The sequence below is a fragment of the Thalassophryne amazonica genome, chromosome 12, assembly GCF_902500255.1.
Source record: "Thalassophryne amazonica chromosome 12, fThaAma1.1, whole genome shotgun sequence".
Classification (NCBI taxonomy): Eukaryota; Metazoa; Chordata; class Actinopteri; order Batrachoidiformes; family Batrachoididae; genus Thalassophryne; species Thalassophryne amazonica.
In genome coordinates this window covers 74,181,098-74,195,001 of record NC_047114.1, presented here as the reverse complement: position 1 = coordinate 74,195,001, position 13,904 = coordinate 74,181,098, and the positions used below count along the sequence as shown (strand labels likewise).

Below are 13,904 nucleotides of genomic sequence, written 5' to 3'. Positions count from 1 at the left end.
TTGCATGCTGCAGATGGCAGAGGATATTTTGCTTAGTTATATGATCCAGCATAGGCTGTGTGTCTACACCAGAAAGTCTTTCAACACATTTCACTGGATTAAGCCAATCGGCTGAAAAGGAGTTAACATCTGAAAAGTTTAATTCGCGCCACCTCTTCTCGATGTCGGACACGATCACCGATCCAAAACCTCTTTTGCTGCAATTACTTCAGGCATTGTTTTCAACTTTTTCCTCAACTGGCATTATGATTAATAGCGATTACATTCTGTGGGTTATGTATATACACGCCACGCTGTGTGATTCAAGGTTTAGACACCTACACAGCACAGATCCCTGTCTCCCAGCTTGTTGAGCTGAGAACGTGGACCCGTACCAGGTATCAGCCCACTGAATGAATAAAACAGTGTTAGCAAGTTAATCATCTGTTCCCATTTATCTACAGCGGAGTTCTCCTGAAGAGATGTAGAGAATAAAGAATGCCTTTCAAGTCTTCAAAAACAAAGAAGGCATGTTTAGGGTGTTATATGTTGTCTGATGCATTTGCATCTTGCACTTGCAAATATCACACAGATAAAAAAGTGAATACGCGCTGCATTAATTGAAGCTGAAAACCCCCACAAACTTACTTTGGATTAACATTGTTGGTGTGTTTATGTTTCGCAATACAGCAACTTCAGTGCAAATGGATATTTCACTGTAACAGATCCAGAGCCTTACCCACAAAATCTGCACAATATTTCACTTATTATTATCTGCCTATATATATATATATATATATATATATATATATATATATATATATATATATATATAAAACTGATACACTGTATCAAGATCAGTGCTGTGAAAATGTCAAAAAAGTGTCTCATTTCACAATGTAAAAAGTTTTAAAAACAAAAAGCGACCAGCTGAAACTCATGTGAAAAATTGATCAGTTTATTGTCAAATGGACTATCTCGTACTCTTAAAAACAGAAGAAGGTTAAAAAATATGTATTCAAGAATCCACAACTGGTTCTAGAACACCATAATTTAATGGGGTTTTCTCCTGATTTCTCCTGAAAACTGATTATTTCATCAGATTTTGAGGCAATCAACTGAAAATATTTTGGAAAATTGATCAGATTGTTAAATCATACTGTTAAAAAAGTAAATAACAACAATGAAAAAATCTTCTAGAATCTACAACTGGAACCAGAGTAACAACCATTATTTAATGAGTTCTTCTCCTGCATACTAACAATGACCCTTTTGGCTTCTTCCTTGATTGCACTCGGGGTCGCCACAGCAGATCCAAGATCCAGTTTTACACCGGATGCCCTTCCTGATGCAACTCCACATTACACGGGGAAATGTGGCAGGGGTGGGGCTTGAACCAGGAACCTTCTGCACTGAAACCAAGCACACTAACTACTTGGCCACCCCCACTGCTAGGTCTTCTCCTGCATAACATTGATTATTCCAAATTTTGAGGAGATCAGCTGAAAGCCTTTTGTTTGTGAAATTAATCAGATTGTTAAAAATGGACCATTGTACTGTTAAAAAAAAGGCAAAGAAAAAGGCTCTACAATCCACAGCTGGGTCCAGAACAACACCATAATTTAATGGGTTTAATGGGTTCTTGTTAACATTGATCAGCTGTCATGTTTTAAGGAGATAAGCTGAAAACCTTTTGGGAATTTTTAAAAAAAATTAACAAATTTTTGCTTTTGCTCAATGAAGAAGGCTAAAAAAATCCACAAACCACAGAAGTATCCAGAGCAACATGTTATTGGGTTGTTCTTGATACAACTGATCTTTTCATTATGTTTTAAGTGGATCAACTGATAACCTTCTGAGAAATCATGTAAAATATCTAAAAACGCCCCATGTTGCTATGTAAAAAAAAGTTTTAAAAAGGAATGCAGAGCTCCATGCAGATGAGCAAAAATAAATGTGATATTTTTCCTGCTATGATTGATCATTTTTGAAATTGATGAAAAATATAAAAAACGGCCACTATCGTTAGATCCAGGTTCGGGTGCGGTATCCTGATCAGTACCATATCAATGTTAACCAAAATATTAATCAAAATAATTTAAAATTATTCCATTTTACTCTGTAAACAAAGAAAAAGATCCACAATCCACATCCAGATTCCTTCACCACTACAATTTAATTCTTTCTCTTCTTAACCAAAACCTTCCATCAAGTTTTGTAATCAGCAGAACCTCTTTGGAATAATCCTACCAACAAAAACAATAAAATAAAATAAAAATAAATAGCCTTCATGCTGATGGTAATTCTATAAAGGCCTAAAAATAATGATAATAAAACCCCCCCCCCAAAAAACAAACATCAAAATTCACTGAATTCTGAGTTTTGTCTTCAAGGTTTGGATGTAAGTATTGATGGAATAGAAATCAGCATGAATCACAGAAGGTCTGGCACATCACTGAGGTTTCCACTGGTCTTATTTTGATTAGGTACACACATCATCACATGGCTGGATAATTAAAGTGGACAGCCACATCCAATGTTCATGAAAATCACTCCCTTTAATTAATTTGAAAGGATTGCCTTTGTTACAAAAAATAATGATGCATAGCCTTTAATGAAACACTCGTGCTGAATAATTGGTTTCATTTATGGACAAGATTTCAACATTTAATGAGGTAAAAGTTTTAATGCCATAAAACAGCCATAAGTCATTGTGCTGTTGCACTTCAACACGAAACGACAAACACATCTGTCAACCAGGAAACTTATGCTACGTTAAGCTTTTTAATTTTTGCTATCATAATGATGAACTAAAACCAGCCTCCCCAGATGCCATCTTGGTTGTGTGTCCTAGAAAACAGATTACACAGCTGTCATGAAAAACACTACACACTGCTGATTATTTTTTGTGTGTGTATGCCAGAATTAATGCTTAGTTTGGCGTTTTGTCTGGTGTGAGATAACTGCTGGGTGGGTTAAATAAATAAATTTAATATATAATACAAATAATAATTTCATATCTATCTATCTATCTATCTATCTATCTATCTATCTATCTATCTATCTATCTATCTATCTATCTATCTATCTATCTATCTATCTATCTATATATATCTATATATATATATATATACACACTTACATAGCACTGTAGTAATATAATAATATATAATAATATAATAACATTTAATGCATTATAAAAGCATTAAAAGTTATGAAAACCTATGAATATTCCTAAATAAATGAAATTTGTGATGAATTTCAACTTTAATGATAATCAATATAAAAATTGGGCTCTATTTACATTTCAGTATAGAAGTCGTACCAGTGTATAAGTCGCAGGACTTCAAAAACTATTTTAAGAAAAATGAATAATTGTGTTTTACAATCATTTTAATGTTGCATAATCATTTGCAATTGTGTCTGTGTGGTATTATTTTTATTATTATTGAATAAAAAATATAAAAATAAAAATATAGTTCACATATTCACTTTTGTTGGAACTGATTTTGTGTTGACATGCCAATAAAAAGGGGGATGGGGTATCAAATGATACTTTTATTATAACTCTGGGATGCCTAAAACATTTGCTCATTACTGTATATATAAAATATTTTTAGTTTTTCATTCCTAAATTGTATAACTTATTATAATTGATACCTGTGTAATGTAGTTAAATGCCATAATCATTTTATATCTTTATGCTGCTATTACTGGATTTATTCTCCCTCTTATTCATTTATTTTTGCCATTTTAACAGTTTACCTCAATTTAAATGTCATTATATGCAGTGACAATAAAGAATCTATCTGTTTATCTTTTAATGTGTTGTTGTGTAATTTAAAGGGGTCATATCATGTAAAAGCAGTTTCTACCATCCTTTAACATCACAAGATAATTGTTTTTGTGTTAAATGTGCACAAAGTCCCACAATTCTAAAAACATACATTTAGAAATTTTCCTGTTTTAAGTAAAATTTAGGCCTGAAAAGGCTTGTTTTATACTTCTGTGACATATGTCAAGGAAGTCCTTATATGATTCTATATTTTTTCTGTGAGACACGGCACTGAGTTTGTCTGCTGTGAACACAACATTTCTGAGAGATTAACAATATTTTTATTTATTTATTTTTTTTTTAATTTCGTTTTATAATAAACGTATGGTAGTTTTGGGTACACGCACACACACCTATATTAGCTTGCTGAAACTGTAAGTAATATGACTGTGAGGCTCATACATCTTTATCCTTAGGACATGCTCATCGAGGTGGATGAAAACGGCACCCTGGACCTGAGTATGAAGAAAAGCAAAGACAATGCTAAAGTACCAACAAAGTCGCCTTCGGAAGACCCGCCACCGCCGGAGCCCACCGTGGCTAAGGGCGGCAGTTTGCTGATCAGCCCCACCTTTTACCAGCCACTGTGTGAGAGAGACAGCTGGGACAGCCCAGTCCCTGTCAACTTCAGTAAAGCCCACGCACTTCATGACAAAGAGGTAACAGCTCCAGCTGAGTTCATCAACAACTGCCGCTTTCAGTGCCGCCTTCAGGTGTTCTGTGAGAAATACAAATGACGAAGAGTGACAGCCAGGGGTCAAATGGTGCCATTTATGTAAAAAACAAACAAACAAACAAAATATTCTTTAAGATCAAAGCAGAGATCACTGAAATATGAATTTGCGTACATTTGCAAATAAATGCAAAACGAACAAACATTTTTTCCATAGCAGTAAATGAATATTGAAGATACTCAGTAGCTCTATTTTACGACTTATAAAAAGTTCTCTGCAAATAATATTTTGTATTTTGTTCACTCAGCTGCAGAAAAAGACCTGAATGCATTTTGTTTTCTTTGTTGTCTTGCATAAAAAAAAAATGAACTGCTCCTCAAGTTCTGGCTGCTGCCCCTCTGACTGGCCTGGATAGAACAAAAAGTCTTCCATAAAAACGTTGCTGATCTGAATCCTGGGAATGTTTGTCATTTTCATCAAAAATTGCCAGATAGGGCTTTAATTGCTATTATTATTATTATTATTATTATTATTATTATTATTATTATTATTATTATTATTATTCATAACAATAATAATAACAATAATAATATCAATAATAATTCTTATTCAGAATTATCTGAAATACTTGTTGTTAGAATGCATAATGCAAAGGATTAAAAAAATAATGCATTTACCATATTATAGGAGTTGGAGTATTGTTTGAAAAAGACTAAATACTGGCCATGAGTCCTGTCATTTATTTATTTATTTTTTTTTTTTGGTGAAAACAGTGGTTTTTGTCACCCTCTGTTCAGTACTCTGCTGAAGCATGTTGAAGAAATGAAAACGTCTGCAATCAAAATACATGTAAAATTAAAGCCAGTGGTATCATTTAAATATGTATTGATTTTCTTCCACACATCATCATCATGTTCACGCTTACCTTCGCTAAAGCCCAGTCATCCTAACACATTAGGGCCGTGGCCACTTTGAGCGACAGCTCATGTGTTGATACTGTGTGTGCCATGTTTGCGTAAAGTCAAATTATTGTGTAATGTATTTTGGGATGCTACTGGTGTTAACATCATTATTTAGCATCTATCGGTTGTTAATCTGCGATTACTGCGGAAATAAGCAGGTCAAAATTTTGAATGCCCAAACCAAAGCAAAACTATTAATAAAATATACCAGACTAAACAAACAAACAAAAAAAAGATGAAAGCTATACGTGACAGTTCGGTAATTAGGATCAAAGTAAGGTTCAAGATTAGTGCTCCATGATCATAATCAAAGGTTAGTAACATGATTGAAGATGAGCATTCAGGATCAAAATTCAGGTTCAAAGATGAGTAATCAAGATCAAAGATCCAGATTAAAGATGAGTAACCAGAATCATAGATCAAGATCAAAGATGAGTGATCAGTATGGCAGCTCAACAATTAGACTAAAAGGGTCAGACTCAGGTTCAAAAGTGAGAGATCAGGATCAAAGGTCAAAAACATGAAGATGAATTACCATGATCAAAATTCAGGATGAAGGATGAGTAATCAGAGTTCAGAATTGAAGATGAACCAGATTAAAGATGAAAATTAACAATAAGGACAATGATGAAAGATCAGTTGTTGGGAAAGTGTAAGTACACGGACCCACAACAGGGGGCGCAAATGAACGGACAATGGAATAGGTCAAATAACAACACTTTACTGTTGCGAACGTGCACAACAAACACAACAGATCACACAATAGATCAAAGGTCAAATTACAAGGTGTCGTGTGGGCAGGCTCGAGGATAGGAGACGCCTGTCCAAAGCAGAACCGGAACCACACGATTTCCTCCGCCACCAGACCCCGGGAATACTGGAGCCGCCAAGTCCCGAACTCCCAGGTGGCCACTGCCTCCGCGTGTCGGACCTGGTACTGCTGGCGAGGAACAAAAACACAGTTAAACGTGGGTGCGTCTGCACCCAGCAATCTGCACGGCAGGGAAACTACCTCCACCTCTCGTTGGAGAAAAAGTCTGTTATCACTCACAAAAATCACAAAAAGGGCTTTCTATCAAGCAGTCAGGCTGAGGATATTACCTTTCAGGTAGAACGATATCTCGGCAATGAGGTGGAGATGCCGTCTTGCGGATATACCACTGTAGATCTGATGATTGATGACAGCTGTCGTCGGTGATAAGTGACAGCTGTCACCCCGGCTGCTCCTGTGAGGCGGCAGCGCCCTCTGGTGCCTGGAGCCCGCACTCCAGGCAGGGTGCCCTCTGGTGGTGGTGGGCCAGCAGTACCTCCTCTTCAGCGGCCCACACAACAGGACCCCCCCCCTCAACGGGCGCCTCCTGGCGCCCGACCGGGCTTGTCCGGGTGGCGGCGGTAGAAGTCGGCCAGGAGGGCCGGGTCCAGGATGAAGCCCTTCTTCACCCAGGAGCGTTCTTCGGGGCCGTACCCCTCCCAGTCCACCAAATACTGGAAGCCCCGGCCCATCCGTCGGACATCCAAAAGCCGGCGCACTGTCCAAGCCGGCTCGCCATCGATGATCCGGGCAGGAGGTGGTGTCGGACCCGGAGTGCAGAGGGGTGAGGTGTGATGCGGTTTAATCCTGGACACGTGAAACACGGGATGGATCCGCAGTGAGGCCGGAAGCTGCAGCCTCACTGCGGCAGGACTGATGACCTTGAGAATCTTAAATGGACCTATGTACCGTTCCTGTAATTTTGGGGAGGCCACTTGCAGTGGAATGTCCTTGGTTGACAACCACACTTCCTGCCCAGGACGATACGTAGGAGCCGGGGTCTGCCGCCGGTCTGCATGGGCCTTTGTCCTCATCCGGGCCCTCAGCAAAGTAGAACGGGCGGCACGCCACACCCGACGGCACTTCCGCAGGTGGGCCTGGACTGAGGGCACACCGACCTCTCCCTCAACCACCGGGAACAACGGGGGCTGATACCCCAGACACACCTCAAAAGGGGAGAGGCCGGTGGCGGACGACACTTGGCTGTTGTGGGCGTACTCGATCCAGGCCAGATGGGTACTCCAGGCTGCCGGGTGCGCGGCTGTCACGCAACGCAGGGTCTGCTCCATCTCTTGATTGGCCCGTTCTGCTTGCCCGTTGGTTTGGGGATGATACCCGGATGAGAGACTGACCATGGCCCCCAGTTTCCGGCAGAAGCTCCTCCAGACGTGCAAGGAGAACTGGGGACCGTGATCGGAGATGATGTCTGTTGGGATCCCATGCAGCCGGACGACGTGGTGGACCAGGAGGTCCGCTGTCTCCTGGGCCGTTGGGAGCTTTGGGAGGGCCACGAAGTGGGCCGCCTTGGAGAATCGGTCCACTATCGTGAGGATGGTGGTGTTGCCCTGGGACGGCGGGAGGCCCGTGACAAAATCCAGGCCGATGTGGGACCAGGGGCGATGAGGCACGGGCAGCGGCTGTAGCAATCCCGAAGCCTTGCGATGGTCGGCCTTGCCCCTGGCGCAGGTGGTACAGGCCTGGATATAATCCTGGACGTCGGCCTCTAGGGACGCCCACCAGAAGCGCTGCCGGACAACTGCCACGGTTCTTCGCACCCCTGGATGACAGGAGAGCTTAGAGCCGTGACAGAAGTCCAGGACTGCAGCCCTGGTTTCTGGTGGGACGTAAAGTCTATTCTTCGGCCCAGTTCCGGGGTCCGGGCTTCGTGCCAGGGCCTCCCGGACGGTTCTCTCTACGTCCCAGGTGAGGGTGGCCACGATAGTGGACTCCGGGATGATGGGTTCCGGTGGATCCGACAACTCCGTTTTGACTTCATCTTCATGTACCCGGGACAAGGCATCCGATCTCTGGTTTTTGGTCCCGGGACGGTAGGTGATCCGGAAGTCAAAACGGCCGAAGAACAGTGACCAGCGGGCTTGCCTGGGATTCAGCCGCTTGGCGGTCCTGATATACTCCAGGTTCCGGTGGTCAGTGAAAACCGTGAATGGCACGGACGTTCCCTCCAACAGATGTCTCCACTCCTCAAGAGCCTCTTTCACCGCAAGGAGTTCTCGATTGCCGACGTCATAGTTCCGTTCGGCCGGGGTCAACCTGCGGGAAAAATAGGCACACGGGTGAAGGACCTTATCGGTCTTCCCGCTCTGGGACAGCACAGCTCCTATCCCTGAGTCTGAGGCGTCCACTTCAACCACTAACTGGCGACTAGGATCGGGCTGCACCAGAACGGGTGCAGACGAGAAGCGCCGTTTCAACTCCTTGAACGCGGCATCGCAACGATCCGACCAGGTGAAGGGGACTTTTGGTGAGGTCAGGGCTGTCAGGGGGCTAACTACCTGACTGTAGCCCTTAATGAACCTCCTGTAGAAATTGGCAAAGCTGAGGAACTGTTGCAGCTTCCTACGGCTTGTGGGTTGGGGCCAGTCTCTCACCGCCGCAACCTTGGCCGGATCAGGAGCGACGGAGTTGGAGGAGATGATGAACCCCAGGAAGGACAAAGATGTGCGGTGGAACTCACACTTCTCGCCCTTCACAAACAGCCGGTTCTCCAACAACCGCTGCAGGACCTGACGTACATGTCGGACATGGGTCTCAGGATCCGGAGAAAAGATGAGTATATCGTCTAGATATACGAAGATGAATCGGTGCAGGAAATCCCGCAAGACATCATTAACCAAAGCTTGGAACGTCGCGGGGGCATTTGTAAGCCCGAACGGCATGACCAGGTACTCAAAGTGACCTAAGGGGGTGTTAAATGCCGTGTTCCACTCGTCTCCCTTCCGGATCCGAACCAGGTGATACACATTTCTAAGATCTAGCTTGGTGAATATTCGGGCTCCATGCAGGGGCGTGAACACCGAATCCAACAGGGGCAACGGGTATCGATTATGAACCGTGATTTCGTTCAGTCCCCTGTAATCAATGCATGGACGAAGTCCGCCATCTTTTTTACCCACAAAAAAGAAACCTGCACCCATCGGGGAGGTGGAATTCCGGATCAACCCAGCGGCTAAAGAGTCCCGGATGTAGGTCTCCATTGATTCGCGCTCAGGCTGTGAGAGGTTGTACAGCCTGCTGGACGGGAACTCACCGCCTGGAACCAAATCAATGGCACAATCGTACGGACGGTGGGGGGGAAGGGTGAGCGCCAGATCCTTGCTGAACACATCAACAAGGTCGTGGTACTCCACCGGCACCGTCCCTAGATTGGGCGGGACTCTGACCTCCTCCTTAGCCTGGGAACCGGGAGGAACCGAGGAACCTAAACATACCCGATGGCAGGTCTCGCTCCACTGAACCACTACCCCGGACGGCCAATCGATCCGGGGATTGTGTTTTAACATCCAGGGAAACCCTAAAATCACACGGGAGGTAGCAGGAGTCACAAAAAACTCGATCTCCTCCCGGTGATTTCCTGACACCACCAGAGTTACAGGTGGTGTCTTATGCGTGATTGGAGGGAGTAGGGAGCCATCTAGTGCTCGCACCTGCACAGGCGAGGTAAGCGCCACCAGAGGGAGCCCTATCTCCCTGGCCCATCTGCTGTCTAACAGATTCCCTTCAGAGCCCGTGTCCACCAGTGCTGGGGCCTTCAGGGTTGAGTCCTCATAAAGGATCATAACTGGGAGTCGTGTGGCAATGTGGGTGTGTCCCACGTGAATGTCTCGGCCCACCCTTAGCCCAGTTTCTAGGGGCGGGCGTTGGTGTTTAACCGCTCGGGGCAGTCTCTTACCTGATGCTCTACTGAGCCACAAACAAAACACGCCCCGCGGGCCAGCCTCCTCTGTGTGGCTGGTGCCCTAAATGTGGCCCTGCTCGTGTCCATAGCTTCGTCAGCAGGGGGAGCTGTAACCACACGGAGCGCAGGGGCCGTGGAGCGTGGGGAGGGCGGAGCACGGTCGGAACCGGAAGGGAGAGGGACGGCGCGTGCCCAGCCACGCCCTTCGTCTCGTTCCCGACGGCGTTCTTCTAACCGATTGTCTAATCGTATGACGAGGTCAATAAGCCCATCTAAATCCCGTGGTTCGTCCTTAGCCACCAGGTGCTCCTTAAGAACCACTGACAGTCCGTTTACAAAGGCGGCGCGGAGGGCAGTGCTATTCCAGCCGGACCTCGCAGCCGCGATGCGGAAGTCGACTGCATAGGCAGCTGTGCTCCGGCGCCCCTGTCTCATTGACAGCAGCACGGCTGAAGCGGTCTCTCCTCTATTAGGGTGATCGAACACTGTTCTGAACTCCCTCACAAACCCATCATATGTCTGAAGGAGCTGTGAATTCTGCTCCCAGAGCGCTGTAGCCCAAGCGCGTGCCTCACCGCGAAGCAGGTTTATTACATAAGCTATTTTGCTGGCATCAGTCGCGTACATGACAGGACGTTGTGCGAAGACGAGCGAACACTGCATAAGGAAGTCCGTGCACGTCTCCACACAACCTCCGTACGGCTCTGGGGGGCTTATGTATGCTTCCGGGGAAGGTGGGAGGGGTCGTTGAATGACCTGTGGAACGTCACTGTTACGCACAGGGTCGACAGGAGGGAGAGCCGCAGCAGCGCCCTGAGGGCGCGCCTCCACCTGCGCGGCGAGAGCCTCCACCCTGCGGTTAAGGAGGACGTTCTGCTCGGTCATTAGATCCAACCGAGCTGTGAAAGTGGTGAGGATCCGCTGCAACTCACCAATCACTCCTCTTGCGGACGCCTGTGCGCCCTGTTCTTCCATTGGCCGTTCAACAGCTGGTTGACGCCCCTCGGGATCCATGACGTTGGCCGAGATATCCTGTTGGGAAAGTGTAAGTACACGGACCCACAACAGGGGGCGCAAATGAACGGACAATGGAATAGGTCAAATAACAACACTTTACTGTTGCGAACGTGCACAACAAACACAACAGATCACACAATAGATCAAAGGTCAAATTACAAGGTGTCGTGTGGGCAGGCTCGAGGATAGGAGACGCCTGTCCAAAGCAGAACCGGAACCACACGATTTCCTCCGCCACCAGACCCCGGGAATACTGGAGCCGCCAAGTCCCGAACTCCCAGGTGGCCACTGCCTCCGCGTGTCGGACCTGGTACTGCTGGCGAGGAACAAAAACACAGTTAAACGTGGGTGCGTCTGCACCCAGCAATCTGCACGGCAGGGAAGCTACCTCCACCTCTCGTTGGAGAAAAAGTCTGTTATCACTCACAAAAATCACAAAAAGGGCTTTCTATCAAGCAGTCAGGCTGAGGATATTACCTTTCAGGTAGAACGATATCTCGGCAATGAGGTGGAGATGCCGTCTTGCTGATATACCACTGTAGATCTGATGATTGATGACAGCTGTCGTCGGTGATAAGTGACAGCTGTCACCCCAGCTGCTCCTGTGAGGCGGCAGCGCCCTCTGGTGCCTGGAGCCCGCACTCCAGGCAGGGCGCCCTCTGGTGGTGGTGGGCCAGCAGTACCTCCTCTTCAGCGGCCCACACAACATCAGTATCACAATTCAGCAGCTGAGATCAAAGTTCAGGTTTGGATTCAAAGGTCGGTGATCCTGATCAAAGGTGAGTGTTCAGGATTGTGTATAGCATAGGTGTATTTTGGTCCAGATCCCGATAATGATCCTTATCTGATGTATTTTCTGGTGAGGCGGTCCACTTGAATGGACAATGAACTGGTATAATCTGTAGTTTAACTCTGACTGTGACTCCTTGATGAAGGTACAAGCTCTACTGAATGCCTTTCTAGTTTGCACGTGACCGTTAACACAACATTATGTACTGTTTCTCAGCAGGAGGACTTTGATCAGGTCTCCTTGGAGGATCAACACTATCAAGGAGACAACATGATGAGCCCCAAAAGCAAGCTGCAATTACGGGATTCAAAAAAGGAGCTTTTGAGGTATGTTACATGTCATATATACGACTACTTTTTAATGTTAAACACGAGGTTAAACATCCCCAAGTATCTTTATTTAATCGTATTGAAAAAACCAAAACACCTCGCCCCTTCGAAAGTGTAACTTTGCTGAAACAAGACAGTGAAACTTGCTGTCCACTCTCAAAAACGCTGTCCATCGAGACAGATCACATGTTGCTGTTACTGGTGTGTCTACAGGTTCACTGCGGAGACTAATTGAAAGTGAGTTTTTTTGTGTTACGTTCTACACAAGCCTACGACTCTTGACTCTTGTAGTTAGAGTGCATGCTCTGCTGGGTCTCCCCTTCAGACATCACAACATGCAAAAAGTAGTAGTTTTTGTTTTTTTGTTTGTTTGGTGGGGGGGGGACCTCAGGTTTCCCCTCAGGTATCCTTGATGACATTCAGCGACGTTCTCAAACTGAATTCTGTGCAGCACGATAATATCCTACTAAACTTCCAGCTGTACTAACTCTTTTCTCTTAATGCCCACGAAAAGGTGTCTGAGTGTAAATGATGGAGTGCCGGATCGGCACGTCTGTGAGAAGTAATCTGCCTATTAAACGCTTGTGTTCTCCTGCAGCTGTCCGACCCCGGGCTGTGATGGCAGCGGTCACGTGACAGGGAATTATGCATCACATCGAAGGTACTGTAATTAATTATACTTTCATTAGCACCAACTCGCAGATGTATGGATACATACAAAACTGATCTTTTTTATTTATTACATTTTTTTTTATTATTGAAATCTTGTCATTATACTGTGACACTTAGATATGAAATCCACAGTCACTTTTTTTTATATGTTGGCAAGTTTTGATTTGAGGAGCAGGTCGAATTGTTGTATAAATAAGCATTGAGAGACATTGTATTAAGGATATTTAATTGTGATCAAAGAGTGCGTTAAAATGACTGTTAGCTCTTTATCCTCTCTAGTGTGTCTGGATGTCCCCTGGCAGACAAAACACTCAAATCACTGATGGCAGCCAACTCTCAGGAACTAAAGTATGTGTTGTGAAAACTGTTATTGTTGTTAAAGGATTTTTTTTCACAAGAATCTAGGCAGCTTGTTGTTGCTTCATCTATGGGTCAATCCCTTCTTTTTTCCTTCATTTTATTTTCTGCAGCCTAAGCACGCATCATGAAATTGCTAGACATTTTTAATACTTTTGTGCACATTAGCATGCACTCGTTTGCTGTAAAAAGCACCTGGTCTCTTGTCTGTCACCCTGCAGGTGCCCAACACCTGGTTGTGATGGATCTGGACATGTGACTGGGAACTATGCATCGCACAGAAGGTAACAGGAAAAAAAAAATTCAAGTGAGGATGAGCTGCATTTGTCAGATTCGTGACATTCAAACAGATGGTGACAGTCTCACTTTGGCTACATTTACATTGCAGGTTGAACTGACCTGAATCAGATATGTAATTTATTTATTTATACATGGGAGCACAGATCTGATATTTCCTGAAGACTGTGCACATGCCAAGTTAGATTTTATATCAGAATTAATGTGCTTGCACATTAATATGTTTATATTGTTGGCTGAAGTCATCTGAATCTCATTTTTTTTC

The 13,904-nt window shown here is 44.6% G+C and overlaps 1 protein-coding gene across 8 annotated transcripts in view; it reads left to right on the top strand.

Annotated features, from left to right (window-relative positions):
* Positions 1-13,904, top strand: part of st18 (ST18 C2H2C-type zinc finger transcription factor) — a 74,612-nt gene that overhangs the window by 42,400 nt on the left and 18,308 nt on the right. For 5 of the 8 annotated variants that reach the window (XM_034182508.1, XM_034182512.1, XM_034182510.1 and 2 more), the window contains exons 12-16: positions 4,231-4,473; positions 12,201-12,310; positions 12,912-12,974; positions 13,265-13,333; positions 13,564-13,626. In XM_034182508.1, the coding sequence (XP_034038399.1) occupies positions 4,231-4,473; positions 12,201-12,310; positions 12,912-12,974; positions 13,265-13,333; positions 13,564-13,626 (548 nt within the window). The remainder of the gene's footprint in view (positions 1-4,230; positions 4,474-12,200; positions 12,311-12,911; positions 12,975-13,264; positions 13,334-13,563; positions 13,627-13,904) is intronic. The other 3 variants (XM_034182511.1, XM_034182509.1, XM_034182513.1) reach the window with 2 other exon arrangements.